We start from the raw sequence: 16,388 nt of genomic DNA, 5'->3' as shown, positions 1-16,388 counted from the left end.
AACATATAGCTGTCTAATATTTTGAGAATGGGGTGGGCTTTGACTCAGTAAATATGTCCCCCTCAGATATCAAACCCTCTCCTACACCCTGCACCTGGTATTTTTTACTCAGTTTGAAAAGTGAGAAACTGAGCACAGTTTAAATATTAGGCCAGTATTCTATATTTTTGAACACTGATGTTAATGTTGTCTCTAATGTTAAGCGACTGATTTAGAGAGAGAAGATGATGTTACTTGAATAAATTAGAGAATTGTAAATTACATGTGTATTTTATAACCATTTTTTGAGGGCGATATGGTACAAGACAGGAGGGAAGGGGGGTAAGAGATATACAGTGCTCCTGTGTGGTCAGTGGAGCTGACAAAATGACAGTGAGTGTAGAAACAAGGTAGGTGTTCCGAATGCAGTGATTGATCAGTGTAGAAGTGTGTACTAATGAGTGTGTTTGTCCAATGTATGCGGTTTTAAAGTAGTTATTGCTACATCTCTCTTTTCTTTTACAGCAGTACGAGCTGTGACGGGTGTGTGGGGTGTTTAATAAACATCAGAAGCAGTGTGCAGTGTCCTGTGAGACTCTATGTATGAAGCTCTGTGTGTGTGTGTGTGTGCGTGTGTGTGTGTGTGTGTTTCTGATGGTGTGTATGTGTCGTTCTTGTTCCTCTGTACACACTCCTCCATGTATGAGTCACCGTGGAGACGAGAGAGAGAGAGAGAGAGAAAGAGAGAGAGAGAGAGAGAGAGAGAGAGAGAGAGAGAGAGAGAGAGAGCATCATCAGAGAGAAAATCAGAATAGCATCCGGAACGACAATCCAGTTATTCCTGTCCAAACACAGCTCATCCTTCACTGGAAAAAATAGGACATTTCTGAAAGACTCCAAAAATATCCACTTTGTTCCTCAGTGTGGATCTGCTCATCTGTCAGAGGACTAACTCCCAGCTTCTTACACAAAAGGAATGGTGCTGAGCTTGAATCTGACCCTTCATTTATCCGTCATTGACTGTAAACACTTTCCCCAATTACAGGCACTGTTCCTGATTTTAATCCAATACACATTTTAAAATAAATTTCAGAGCATATATATAAAATTATAAAATTATAAATATTTTCCTCACCATTTGCTAGGTCTCAAGACTGTTTGTTCTCTGGAAAAAGATCTAATGCTTATGGGCAACCATGGCTCCGTAAATAGGGAAGAGACTAAGAATCACAGTCCAAACTGATCCAGGTCTCTCTCTCTCTCTCTCTCTCTTAGCCACAGCCGAGAAACTGCACCTGGAGGCATTTGGACAGCGGAGAGACTCAGAACACTGAAAAGCATGAAAAGAGATGAGGATGTTGCTCTATTCCTGCTCCATAGGTGGGTGACACTGATTATATTTGCTTTAACTTTCCATGAAAGTAAACACAGAGTGAAAGAGCTACAAAACTAGACAACTCGAGTTACACATGAGTTTCTGTGATGACTCAATCACTTATAGACAATTTACACATCTGCCACCAATGAGATACAGTCGGCTTCTGACTCAAACACACTGTTCCACATTAAAAGATGTGGAGCTTCTGAATGAACACAAACACAAAGAAGGAGTTTGTTTTGCTGAGAGAACAGTACTTCTTCTAAAGGCGTTTGCGATTTCAATCTGGAAACCGCTCTAATGTGTTTACGAAGCCCCAGTGTCTGTAAATGGGTAAAAAAACAAAGTGTCTGGGTCCGGTGCTAGACTTTCTCTCTCTCTGCTCACGGCAGAGAAACGCCATCTGGAGGTTTTTAGACGACTAATAGACCTCCAAACTGTAAACAGCATGGACCTAAATGAGGGTGTTGCTCTATTCCTGCCCCCCCCCCCCCCCCCCCCCCGTGTTCATTTATTTGCTTTTAATTATAAATCAACTGTTTATAGGCTGTTTGAAGGGAACATATCAGTGGAGATTTTATGGCATTCAGTCAGATGAATGTTAGTGAGGTCGGGTGTTGATGGTATGTGATTAGTTCTGGATCCTAAAGGTACTGGAGGGCACTCCAGAGAACACAGTTCCACTGCTCCACCACTCAGTGCTGGGAGCTTTACAGTCTTCTGATGCTTGGCATGATCATGTACAGCTGCTCCAGCATCAAATAATCATACAACTGCATATCATTAAGTAACTGGATTCACTAATTATAACAACTTTATATATATAATTATATATTATTAAAAGTAAAATATAAAAACCAGTAAACTTCTCACTCTAGAAGCACACAGTGAACCTCAGGGTCCAAAAATAAAGTCCAGAACAGAAGCTGCATGTGGCATTTTCAGAGTTCTGATCTGGTAATGAAAGTATTATCAGCCGCTTTGTGCAAACGAACAGACTTTAATGTAAGTCCTTGGCTCATCTCAGATCTGCCGTGCACGACTCTGGGCTTTAAATAGCTTGGCTCATGCTTTCAGAACAGACCTCCGTATCAATCAACACAAGCACATGCACACAGTCTCAGCCAGACGGCAGAAAATAGACACACACACTCAGCCGCACTTCCACAGACATTCACATTAGCCTCGGCACAGTCCTGTGAGCTAATGCCCGAAACAGAGAGCAGGAATAACACAAGCCTCTGATTCCTAAAGTAAATCACTATTAGATCATCTACATTCACCACCAGATGTCTGTAATGACCAGTAAATGGGAGTTTGTGTCAAAGTCTTGGTATGGAGTACAGAGATGGGAGGGGCGTCTTTCTTGAAACCTACAGTGTCTTATCATATTGTTGTTTTATAACTTTTTTTAATGGATGGAGAAATCGTTTTGTCAATTCAGAAGAAGCAAAGACATGAGGTCTTAGGTCCAATATTGTTTATATGTTTATCACATATATGCATTGCATTTACAGTTTGAAACTGTGCCAAGGTAAAAAAGGCCTTCTGTGAATTATTAATAAAGAAAATTAAATTTAAATAACATTTCCTGTGACAGTGATGGAGTGCAGAGTCCTAGAGCTTCGTCCTGTAAAAGCTTTGTTCCAAACCCACAGTGGAAAAGCCAGACATTTGGTAAAATGTAATAAAACACAGGAATCTGTGACATGTTGATTCTATCGAGGCTTTATTTATTTATTTAAGATGTATTTTGTAAATATAAATACATTTAAAATCCAACGCCTGCAACACACTCAACAAAAGATAGGCAGAAGGAGGAGTTTCCTGAAGAACTCCATCACCTTTACTGACATTGTTTAAGTGTTTGGAAACTGAGGAGACCCGCTGCAGTAGTTGTGGAAGTTTTGCCTGTTCACTCTTGATACGAGACTTCAGCTGCTCAACAGTGTGGTGTCTTTCGTCTGATTATCCTCTTCATGAAGACCATAGGAGACAGACCAGTCAAGCACTCACTCTGTGTCTACACTGCCATATGCAGAATGAGGTCTGGTGTTCTCTTGCTGAAATAACTATGGATTTCCCTGGAAAATGTGTAAACATGAAGGCAGGATATGCCTTCTCTAAAATCCCAACTTTTTACTCTTATTTTTCACACTTTGAAATAACCTCCAAAAGTTAAATAGTTTCTTCAGTGCTGAGCCCGGAATAGCAACAACAGAGGCCCTATTCTCCCTTTTACAGCTCAGCAGAGCATCACAGTGACTTTAAAATAAAAAAATATTATGTATCTATTGTAGGAGACTAAAAGTGTAAAGTGTAGGGTCCTTCAGAGATGCATTTTACCTTTAAAAGTGTAGCCTAAGGAAGCACTGAAGCTGGAAATGTAATTCATAACCTATGACCCGCTGGGCACAGTGGAGCAGCAGGTCGTGTCTCTGTCACAGCTCCAGGGTCCTGGAGGTTGTGGGTTCGAGTCCTGTTCTGGGTGACTGTCTGTGAGGAGTGTGCTGCGTTCTCCCTGTGTCTGCGTGGGTTTCCTCCGGGTGACTGTCTGTGAAGAGTGTGGTGTGTTCTCCCTGTGTCAGCGTGGGTTTCCTCCAGGTGCTCCAGTTTCCTCCCATGCTCCAAAAACACACGTTGGTAGGTGGATTGGAGAATTAAAAGTGTCCGTAGGTGTGAGTGAAAGTGTGAGCGTGTGTCGCCCTGTGATTGACTGGCGCCCCCTCCAGGGTGTGTTTCCGCCTTGTGCCCAGTAATTCCAGGTAGGCTCTGGACCAACCGCTGCCCTGAACTGGATAAGGGTCACAGACAATGAATGAATAAATGGTTAGCTGATTCATTCATTCATCAAGATTAGTTTGTAGTGTGTTTGTAGTGGTGTGACCCAAACACAAAGCAACACAGCAACAACACACATCACTGAATTACACACATAAAGAGGATAAGAGACTGAACATGAACAGAGAAGATGTAGAGCACAAAGGAGGTTTATTTACTCACTGATCTACTTGATTAGAAGTGTTTACCATCTGACCACAATAAAGACAAATTAAAATTTACTGTGACTAATCCGCACCAAACTCTGCGAATAGCTGCAACAGTAATGACCAGTGGGACCAGAATATCTACCTGATGCAAGTTTTTCTGTTGTGGTGTGATATTTTTGTTTGGTTACATGAGCGCGACTGGCAGGGGATTGGTCATAGTTCCTCAAAATGGCAACCTGGGGTCCAGTTCATTGGGGAAAATTCCTAAAGTGTCCCAAGGGTTATGGTGGTCACCATGTGCAGAAAAGGAATGTGACACCTCCCACCTCTGGTGGTCCTTCCTCTTTGGTGATGTATTAAAAGCCCTGAGATGTGCCCAGAGCCTCCAAAAGGATTCTTTACTTCAGCAGTTAACCATGAGTTCCTGCTCCGGTCAGGAGGGTCGTCGGTCCCTCGGCAGAGCCGTGCGGAAGATCAAAGTGGCCGCCACGGTGGCCAGTCTGGCCAAAAGTTGGCAAAACTGGGCCAGTGAGCATTCGGACAAACAGGACACCATCCCTTCCGGATGGATCCCTGACTCTATCATCCAGGATGTGAGAGAGAAGGAGAAGGAAAGGAGTGAGGTCAAGCTGCAGGTGTCGCCTCGAGTTGTTGTGGTCAAAGACGAGGACAAAGACGAACACAGTAAGATCAAAACAGGAGTGGTCAATAAGGCGGTCACTCTTAAACGCAGCGAGTGTGGCCATGACTGTGTGAACTCCATCAAACAGAAGATAAACACCAACCAGACAGCACCGGAGGATCCCAGAGCCTTCTTGGGGAACGAGTCTCCCACACTGAGACGACTCTGTGGTGGAAAGGCCAACGCTTTGGCGAAAGTCCTGGAGCACAGTGAGGAGAGGAAGATGGGCTCTCGGAGCAGTAGCGTGGACACGGAGGACAGTGGACTCGGGGAAGACGCAGCTCTGAGTGACAACAGTGATCAGAACGAGATGGAGATGAAGAAACCTCTCAGCAGACCAAAGGTACGACTTAGTGAGGGCATCTGTCTAGACACTTTACATATTGTACTTCAAAGATTAGATATGAACTCAGAGGCTGATCCTGGGGTATATTTACCAGGTTTCCCAGGTGGATGGTGCATGTTGGTGATGGGTAAAGCACCTTTTCAAACCCCCAAAGAATGTAAATGTCTATTGGGGCACTGTAGGCATGTACAAAGAAGTAAATGTATTAAAAATATGTACTGCAGAGTTAACAACAGTATGGGGCACTTTTACTGATATTTATAGACATGTGTAATGTTTGGTGAAAGCAGATATTATTAGGCGTACAAATAAATGTAAAGCATTTTTGTGAAACTAATAATTGTAATTTTTAAACATATAATTACAAGATTCACCTGCTTTTGTCATTTTATGGTAACTGCTGCATAGTAATAGTAAATAAATGAGTCATTTTAAAAAGAAAATAACCTAAAAATTAAACTTTAATACTCTTATGTTCACATCAAAAACATTCATTCATTCATTATCTGTAACCGCTTATCTAGTTCAGGGTGGTGGTGGGTCCAGAGGGGGCGCCAGTCCTTCACAAGGCAATACACACACACACACACCTACGGACACTTTTGAGTCTCCAATCCACCTACCAGTGTGTGTTTTTGGAGTGAGCGAGGAAACCGGAGCACCCGGAGAAACCCACGCAGACACGGGGAGAACACACCAACTCCTCACAGACAGTCACCCGGAGAAACCCACGCAGACACAGAGAGAACACACCACACTCCTCACTGACAGTCACCCGGAGGAAACCCACGCAGACACAGGGAGAACACACCACACTCCTCACAGACAGTCACCCGGAGAAACCCACGCAGACACAGAGAGAACACACCACACTCCTCACAGACAGTCACCCGGAGGAAATCCACACAGACACAGGGAGAACACACCACACTCCTCACAGACAGTCACCCGGAGAAACACACGCAGACACAGAGAGAACACACCAACTCCTCACAGACAGTCACCCGGAGGAAACCCACGCAGACACAGAGAGAACACACCACACTCCTCACAGACAGTCACCCGGAGAAACCCACGCAGACACAGAGAGAACACACCAACTCCTCACAGACAGTCACCCGGAGGAAACCCACGCAGACACAGGGAGAACTCACCACACTCCTCACAGACAGTCACCCGGAGAAACCCACACAGACACAGAGAGAACACACCAACTCCTCACAGACAGTCACCCGGAGGAAACCCACGCAGAAACAGGGAGAACACACCACACTCCTCACAGACAGTCACCCGGAGGAAATCCACACAGACACAGGGAGAACACACCACACTCCTCACAGACAGTCACCCGGAGGAAACCCACGCAGACACAGAGAGAACACACCACACTCCTCACAGACAGTCACCCGGAGAAACCCACACCGACGCAGGGAAAACACACCACACTCGTCACAGACAGTTACTGATATTTGATGTCACATAAACATCACAGAACTCAGTATGTTCCCCGTCCTTGACCATATTTCTAATTAAATCGTGAAATGTGTCAGGTGTGTTCATCTTTGATCTACCAGCAGAATAAGTTTCTCCATTTCAACATGCTATGGCTCTATAGCAATAAAAGCCTCTGGTATTTAGTTCCATTATGTTGTAGAAAATTGTTTGTTTTCCTTAAATCAGTGATGTTTGTATCATTCAAACCAGGGAAATGGGTCTTTCTCTGGTTTTCTACTGCAGGAATAGAAAAGAAAACCAGTTAATGAAAGGTACATGGAACAAGCAGGATCATTTTTGAATAATTAATTACAATTAGGGCGACACAGTGGCGCAGCAGGTAGTGTCGCAGTCACACAGCTCCAGGGACCTGGAGGTTGTGGGTTCGATTCCCGCTCCGGGTGACTGTCTGTGAGGAGTTGGTGTGTTCTCCCCGTGTCTGCGTGGGTTTCCTCCGGGTGCTCCAGTTTCCTCCCACAGTCCAAAAACACACGTTGGTAGGTGGATTGGCGACTCAAAAATGTCCGTGTGAGTGAATGTGTATGTGTGTGTCTGTGTTGCCCTGTGAAGGACTGGCGCCCCCTCTAGGGTGTATTCCCGCATTGCACCCAATGATTCCAGGTAGGCTCTGGACCCCCGCGACCCTGAATTGGATAAACGGTTACAGATAATGAATGAATATTTACAATTATATGCTTTAAAATTTAAAAACATATTTTCAGACCTAATAAAAATATATGCAAAGAAACGTATTGAGTTCCCACAGAAACATACAGTACATGAAGCTGCCCTCAGTGCTTTAGGTGACCCACCTTCTTTATTTACAGTGTGTTGCCTTTATTTTGAAGAGTGTAGTATCACACGTGTGAGGTCACAACGTAAATAAACCCGGTGGATGTTAGTGTTTGACCTTCTGAGAGCGACACATGAAGATGGTGATCATGATGAAGAAGCTGATGAGTGAGAAATCTCACAGCCGTGTCTCTCTGAGATTCACCAGAGTCCAGTTTCACAGCTCGCATTCCCAGTGTGGAGAAACAGAACACTGTCTGGAAGAAACATCCGTTTAATACGTCACAAGAAAATATCAAACACGTCCAGCCTTATACACACACACACACACACACACAGAGAGAGAGAGAGAGAGAGAGGAAAACAGCTCAGCGAGAAAAAGAGAATGTTTAAAAATGTCCACAGGTGTGAATGTGTGATTTACTGGGTGAGTGTGTGAGTGACTGGGTGAGTGTGTGAGTGACTGAGTGAGTGTTTGAGTTACTGGGTGAGTGTTTGAGTGACTGAGTGAGTGTTTGAGTGACTGGGTGAGTGTGTGAGTGACTGGGTGAGTGTTTGAGTGACTGAGTGAGTGTGTGAGTGACTGGGTGAGTGTTTGAGTGTGTGATTGACTGGGTGAGTGTGAGTGACTGGGTGAGTGTGTGAGTGACTGAGTGAGTGTTTGAGTGACTGAGCGAGTGTGTGTGTGATTGACTGGGTGAGTGTGTGAGTGACTGAGTGAGTGTTTGAGTGACTGGGTGAGTGTGTGATTGACTGGGTGAGTGTGTGAGTGACTGAGTGAGTGTTTGAGTTACTGGGTGAGTGTGTGATTGACTGTGTGAGTGTGTGAGTGACTGGGTGAGTGTTTGAGTGACTGGATGAGTGTGTGATTGACTGGGTGAGTGACTGAGTGAGTGTTTGAGTGACTGAGTGAGTGTTTGAGTGACTGGGTGAGTGTGTGATTGACTGGGTGAGTGTGTGATTGACTGGGTGAGTGTGTGAGTGACTGAGTGAGTGTTTGAGTGACTGGGTGAGTGTTTGAGTGACTGAGTGAGTGTTTGAGTGACTGGGTGAGCGTGTGAGTGACTGGGTGAGTGTTTGAGTGACTGAGTGAGTGTGTGAGTGACTGGGTGAGTGATTGAGTGACTGAGTGAGTGTTTGAGTGACTGGGTGAGTGTGTGATTGACTGGGTGAGTGTGAGTGACTGAGTGAGTGTTTGAGTGACTGAGTGAGTGTTTGAGTGACTGGGTGAGTGTTTGAGTGACTGAGTGAGTGTTTGAGTGACTGGATGAGTGTGTGATTGACTGGGTGAGTGTGTGATTGACTGGGTGAGTGTTTGAGTGACTGAGTGAGTGTGTGAGTGACTGGGTGAGTGTTTGAGTGACTGGGTGAGCGTGTGATACCATGTGATGAACTAGAGTCCTGTGAAGTGTGTGTTCCTACCTTCACCCAGTGATTCCAGGTCGGCTCTGGATTCAGTGCAACACTGAACTGGTTGAATCTGTTACAGAAATTGAAGGAATGAATAAATTAATGAATAAATTAATGAATATATTTCACAGTGGATGAATTTAGATGCCACGGTCCTCTGAGTTTTCCTGCCCTGTGTGTTGCAGGTCCGAGTCGCAACGATGCTAGATCTGAGGAGTAAGTGGCAGAAGTTTGCAGAGGAGCATGAGGAAGGTCAGAAGCTCAACCCGTTCAGCGACGACTTCGATTACGAACATGCCATGTCCATGCGGCTGCAGAAGGGAGACACGGGATACGGCCGTCCGAAAGAAGGCTCCAGGACGGCGCAGAGAGCCGAGCGCGCTCAGAAACACATCCGCAAGGAGATGGAGGAGATGTGCTTCATCATTCGGGACATGGGCGAAAGGGACAGAGAGGGACGAGTGTGCATCTCGTTCGGACGCCTGTTCGACCGCTACGTGAAGATCTCAGATAAAGTGGTGGGCATTTTACTCCGCTGCCGTAAACACAAGATGGTGGACTTTGAGGGGGAGATGTTGTGGCAGGGTCAGGACGATCACGTCAAAATCACACTGCTGGAATAATTATCTAGAACCGCAAAGAGCCTAATACACACTACTGTTTCTAATACACACTGTAGTGTGTCAGAGTTTATTTGTACTGTACATAGAAAAGACATCTTATTTATTGTCAGCATTAATGCAGTGTGTGACTGGGTGAGTGTATAAATGACTGAGTGAGTGTGTGAATGACTGAGTGAGTGTATGAAACTGTCCACAGGTGTGAGTGTGTGAGTGACTGGGTGAGTGTGTGAATCCGTCCACGGGTGTGTGGGAGTGAATGTGTGAATCTGTCCACAAATGTGATTGTGTGAGTGAATGTGTGACACTGTCCACAAGTGTGAGTGTGTGAGTGAATGAGTGAGTGAATGTGTGAACCTGTCCACAAGTGTGAGTGTGTGAGTGAATGAGTGAGTGTGAGTAAATGTGAGAGTGAATGTGTGTGTGAGTAAGTGAGTAAATGTGTGAGTGAGTGTGTGAGTGAATGTGTGTAAGTTTGTGAGTGTGTGATGTCCAGGGTCTGTTACTGCCTTGAAACCTGCTGAAAACCTCACTTAACTTTTGTATCTATTTCCTTTCTGAGACTGGGATTCCTTACCACTCCACATCCTTTCAGACCCACATAATTGAGTTGTGTTCAAACAGCACATCAGTCTTGGTTAACCATTTCTCTACTGACCTTTTAAAGTGGCCACTTTATACAAAGATGTCAGTGTTTAACTTAATATTTATGATTTTTAAAAGGTATTTTTGTATGAAAACAGAAATGTCAGAGGTGAACGATGTTAATAAAGCAATAGTTAATCACCGTGTGTGGAACTATGTATACGTTATTGTTTAATACTGTGTTTAAAATAAACAAATTTGATTCTTTTATTTGTGTTGTTTAAAACGTAGTTAAAGAATCAGAGGGTAATTTTTCTAACAACAAAATATTAATTATTGTTTCATAAAGTGCAGATAACATGACTCAGACTGCTCTGTCGTCCCTGCATGAACCAGTATATTCTCCATAGAGAGGGTGCCCCATGTGTGCTGCCATGTTTAAAATCGTATTTGTAAAGAATCCTACATATCCAGGCCACTAGGTGTCAGTATAACTGCAGATTCACAACATGAAGAAAAGTCACTGAAGTAAAATTGATTACACTTTTAAAATATATTTGCAAATGTAATTTTTTAAACAGGTTTTGAAAATAGCTCATGAAGCTCTTTAAAATGGGCTTAGCATTAGCCACGTAGGAATAGCAACATTGCTAACTTCTGAATGAGAAACATGAGCTTCGGCGTGAGACAGCATCACCACGTTAGCAAATGTCTTTCTGAGCTCATACGAGGCCGGGTGAGTTGGTCATGGGCCACAGTTTACACAAGGAACAGGTGCCTTTCATATTTATCTTCTCCAGTGAACTCCAGACTTGCTCAGAATCCCAGTCACTCAGCTCACATTCTCCTTCAGCTCCAACACGACGGACCGAGGCACTGTGGATGGGGGCTTGATATTTAGTTTATGTTTCTAGCAGCAGTTTCCTACTTTATCCTCATGTTTGCAATGAATTTTGAAGTTATAAATGTTTAAGTTCTTACTTTTAATAAATACATTTAATTATTTCCTATTTAGCATCGTCTTATGGATTTTTTTGTTTTAAATAATTATTGGGTGTTTGTGTTTTTTAAGGAAATATATTCTATGTTGACAATATAAAACATAAGCATAAGGCTTCGTGAAGTGTGTAGTCAAATTCTGAATTTTATGAATTCTCCTGTCTCTCTCTCTCTCTGTGTGTGTGTGTGTGTGTCCGTGTAAGGATTATTACATCGTGGGGACCCACACTCACTTTGTGGGATTCTACAGTATATATCAACAATATAAATCATTATATGTTAATGTTAAGACAGATTTTAAGGTTAGGCTTAGAATGTGTGTGTGTGTGTGTGTGTGTGTGAGAGAGAGAGAGAGAGAGAGAGAGAGAGGGATGGCCCCTTCCTTCTTCATGTCTGGTGTTGTTTTCCTGGGGTCTGTTCTTCTCTGGTGTTGTCTCATGGCTCCCCTTGTCTTTAGCTACTCTCCTGTCACGTGGCCTTATCACTCCCAGGTGTTTTGTGTTAGGGTTTATATTCTTGGTTCCAGGGCCTTGTTCACCTTTGAGTTTCTCTTGACTCTCTGTCTCCTTGTGTTCACGATTCTTCATCTCTGCTTTCTCTGCTTTTTAGGGTTCCAGTGTTTAGCTTTAGTGATTTAGCCTCTGTTTAGTTAGCTCTTTAAATCTCTTACCCTTTAGCCCTCCAGCTTTCTTTCTCTAGCTCTCCCTCTATTTTAGCATTACCTCTAGTTTTTAGTTCATTGTAGTCATTTCCTTTCATTATTGTACAGCTCTGTGTTTAGTTTTAGAAAGATGAGGTGTCCTTTTTTTGCCAGATGTGTCCTCTTTTTGGGACATATAATACGCATCCGTCCAGGATCTCTAAATCGGCAAAAATATCTGGGATTTTGCTGTTTGAAGACTTGCCATAAGCCTTAAACCCTCTCTTGAAATGTACACTTTGAAGACGTTTGAGGACAGTGTTGAATGTGCGCAAAAGGGGTGTGAGAGATGAAGTGTGAAAGTGTGGTGGAGTATTGAACCCAGGATTGAGACAGAATTTGCTCCACTGGCCTTCATATGTGTACAACACTGCGGCTTAAACACCATTCACTGGTTTTCAGCTGAGCTCCGCGCAACATTACTGTGTTTTACTGGGGCCTCGAACAGAAATGGGTTGAAGATTGCTGAGGTAATTTAGCATAATATTTTCTTCATATTTCGAAGTGTTTGTGACCCAGGAGCCTTTCTTTTTCTGTTCTACATTTTACAAATCAGAGTAATCTCGTCTGTCTGGACAGGAAAATACACATGTATCTGACCATTACTGACTTTCTGACAGTTTCATCTACGCAGCTTTTTGTGTAAATAACTTTACAGGAAAACCAGAGAATGATGAAAGAGGCTGTGAATTATACAGAACTCTAATGGAAGGACGTAACTGTCTGGATCCCAGCGATACCCTGTTTATTTATCACATACTACTGGGTGATAAAATGTGGCGCTTGCTTTTAGAAGCGTTAAGAAAATTATCACTGTTAAAATGTAATTTTGTCAGTTCCTCTCATGATCTTGAGTGTTTTGGTGTAAATAAAAAACTAATTTCTTATTTCAATAAAGTGCTTCTCTTGTGGGAAAAAAAACTGTAGTTAAATTACTGGAACCATTAATGTACTAAATCACTACTATTATTATTTTAAGCTCATATTCATTAATTTATATTTAATTTATACTGAGTGTAATAGCAATGTGTTATTTTGGCCACACTTCTAATATAATTTAAATATATTTATATGGTTGTTAGTATAATTAGTCATATACATATGCTTCAAATTTACAAGTATTAGTACCTACTTATTAGTTCCTACTTTGTCACTGTCTGCTCATTTGTATTAGTAAAAAATATATTTATATTTATATTTATATTTATTTTTTTTTATTTATATATTTATAAATATATATAATATATTTATTTTATATTTTATTAGTAATTTTCACATGTTGTAGAGTTAAAGTTCAGTCCAGCAGCTCACAGAAATATAATTAGAAGAAGAGTGGTCAAAATAACGTATGACTTTTAAGAGTAACTTAATATCATTTAAATTAGATATGAGTAGTGACTTTGTACAAATTATTCATTCATTCATTATCTGTAACCCTTATCCAGTTCAGGGCAGCGGTGGGTCCAAAGTCTACCCGGAATCACTGGGCACAAGGCAATAACACACCCTGGAGGGGGCACCAGTCCTTCACAGGGACACACACACACACACATTCACTCACACCTACGGACACTTTTGAGTCTCCAATCCACCTACTAATGTGTGGTTTTAGAGCATAGGAGGAAGCCGGAGCACCCGGAGGAAACCCACACAGACACAGAGAGAACACACCACACACCTCACACCCACCCAGAGGAAACCCACGCGGTCACAGAGAGAACACACCACACTCCTCACAGACAGTCACCCGGAGGAAACCCACGCAGACACAGAGAGAACACACCACACTCCTCACAGTCACCTGGAGAAAACCCACACAGACACAGGGAGAACACACCACACTCCTCACAGACAGTCACCCGGAGGAAACCCACACAGACACGGGGAGAACACACCACACTCCTCACAGACAGTCACCCGGAGGAAACCCACACAGACACGGGAAGAACACACCACACTCCTCACAGACAGTGACCCGGAGGAAACCCACAGACACAGAGAGAACACACCACACTCCTCACAGACAGTCACCTGGAGGAAACCCACGCGGACACAGAGAGAACACACCACACTCCTCACAGACAGTCACCCGGAGGAAACCCACGCAGACACGGGGAGAACACACCACACTCCTCACAGTCACCTGGAGGAAACCCACACAGACACAGGGAGAACACAACACACTCCTCACAGACAGTCACCTGGAGGAAACCCACACAGACACGGGGAGAACACACCACACTCCTCACAGACAGTGACCCGGAGGAAACCCACACAGACACAGAGAGAACACACCACACTCCTCACAGACAGTCACCCGGAGGAAACCCACTCAGACACGGGGAGAACACACCACACTCCTCACAGACAGTCACCTGGAGAAAACCCACACAGACACAGAGAGAACACACCACACTCCTCACAGACAGTCACCCGGAGCGGGACTCGGACCCACAACCTCCAGAGCTTGGAGACAGTACAAATGACAGTACACTTTTTTCCATAAGCGTTAGTTTGTTATGAACAGAAAATAAGATGATCGTACACTGACAGGAATTGACGAAATATATATTTTATTATTTATTATTTTTTAAACAGTGATATTATTGTTCAGGGCCAATTTTTTTAATGGAAAGAATCTGGCCAAAAAGCATGTATTAGTCATGTTGTTAGAGAGTGTCTGTTGGATGCATATGTCAACTTTTTATACAGTGCTTAGTTGTTTTTTTTCTTCTGTTTGCAATTCATCTCCTGCACTTACCTCCATCTCTGCACCTCGTTCCTCGTGACCCAGTGTGTGTGTGTCTGTTCTGTACAGATAATCATTCAGTGACCAGTTGTCCTCTCAGTTTGTAAATCAGTGTGAACTGGTTTATTCTTTACAACAATTTTAAACAGAATAACAATTCACCAATTTGTGCATTATTCAACAATGTCATTTTCTCCAAAGGATTCAGATTTACACAGAATGAAGCGTAAGGAATTAAACATGGTTACTTTTTTTTTTTTCTACACAGAAAATAAACTCACAGCATCACATTTTAAAGAATGCACTGATCGCCTTCCCCTCAGTCTCAGGAATAAATGATATGTTCAGAGATTAATTAGAATCAGAACAAAAAATACAGACGATCAATAATGAGAAACCTTTAAAGTTCATTCATAGGAAACAACATTCTCACATGCTTCTGTACCGCTTTTAAAACGGGAATCCTAGTAAAAGCTCTGATTTTGGAGGAATTTGAAGGTTAAGGCTTCTGTTCTAACTACAGCTGCTAAAGACTTTTTTTGAAAATGGAAATGTTTACGTTCCAGAAGATACATTCATTTATTTCAAGACATATGTAAAATTATTCAGAATTAAACATCAAATATGAATGAAGATATCAGTGAGTACAGCAGGAACTTCTTAAATCAGAACTGTGGGGGCTGTATATTGCGTACAGATGTGTTAAACTCAACAATCATTTCCCTTTGAAATCAGATGACTCTTACAGCCCTGTGTAAGAGACAAGATATGGTTTAATATGAAATCTGGGCAGTAAGTTTCTCAGTGAATTCATCAGAATAAATACAAATGTACATAAACACAGTAAGATGTAAAGGGTTTTTTTTTTTTTTTTGTGATGAATGGAGTTTCAGTGGGGACTGTAAACATGACTTCATTCAGAAGTGTTCATCTAACATCGTAAATCATCACTGTCCAAAGGAAAACACGTGTCTCTTTTTTTTTTTACATTTGTTTTTTAATTAATATATCAGTTGAACACAGCAGCTGTCCTTTACACTTCGTGGACTAATACAAATGCTCCACAATTCATTTCACAATCAACACAGCCAGTCCTTCACAGGCCGACACACACCCACACATTCACTCACACACGGACACTTTTGAGGAAACCCACGCAGACACAGAGAGAACACACCACACTCCTCACAGACAGTCACCCAGAGGAAACCCACGCAGACACAGGGAAAACACACCACACTCCTGACAGACAGTCACCCAGTGGAAACCCACGCAGACACAGAGAGAACACACCACACACCTCACAGCCACCCAGAGGAAACCCACGCAGACACAGGGAGAACACACCACACTCCTCACAGACAGTAACCCAGAGGAAACCCACGCAGTCACAGGGAAAACACACCACACTCCTCACATACAGTCACCCAGAGGAAACCCACGCAGACACAGAGAGAACACACCACACTCCTCACAGACAGTCACCCAGAGGAAACCCACGCAGACACAGAGAGAACACACCACACTCCTCACAGACAGTCACCCGGAGGAAACCCACGCAGACACAGAGAGAACACACCACACTCCTCACAGACAGTCACCCGGAGCAGGACACGAACCCACACCCTCCAGGACCCTGAATTACTATTTTGGAGATACAAGTT

General features: G+C 43.1%; 1 protein-coding gene across 2 annotated transcripts; it reads left to right on the top strand.

Moving 5' to 3' along the window:
- Positions 1 to 1,265: 1,265 nt before the first annotated feature.
- On the top strand, positions 1,266 to 9,694 carry abraa (actin binding Rho activating protein a). Of its 2 annotated transcripts, none has more exons than XR_010801815.1 (2): positions 1,266 to 1,359; positions 9,257 to 9,383. XR_010801815.1 is itself a non-coding variant. In XM_066662999.1 (2 exons), exons 1-2 carry the CDS (start codon positions 4,764 to 4,766, stop codon positions 9,692 to 9,694), a joined length of 1,047 nt encoding a protein of 348 aa, XP_066519096.1. The 2 variants fall into 2 exon arrangements, 1 of the variants encoding a protein (XP_066519096.1); XM_066662999.1 differs by lacking the exon at positions 1,266 to 1,359 and adding an exon at positions 4,764 to 5,372 and having other exon boundaries at positions 9,257 to 9,694.
- The last annotated feature ends 6,694 nt before the right edge of the window (positions 9,695 to 16,388 follow it).

This window comes from Hoplias malabaricus, chromosome 3 (assembly GCF_029633855.1).
Source record: "Hoplias malabaricus isolate fHopMal1 chromosome 3, fHopMal1.hap1, whole genome shotgun sequence".
Taxonomy (NCBI): domain Eukaryota; kingdom Metazoa; phylum Chordata; class Actinopteri; order Characiformes; family Erythrinidae; genus Hoplias; species Hoplias malabaricus.
This window is presented reverse-complemented; position numbering and strand designations above follow the sequence as displayed.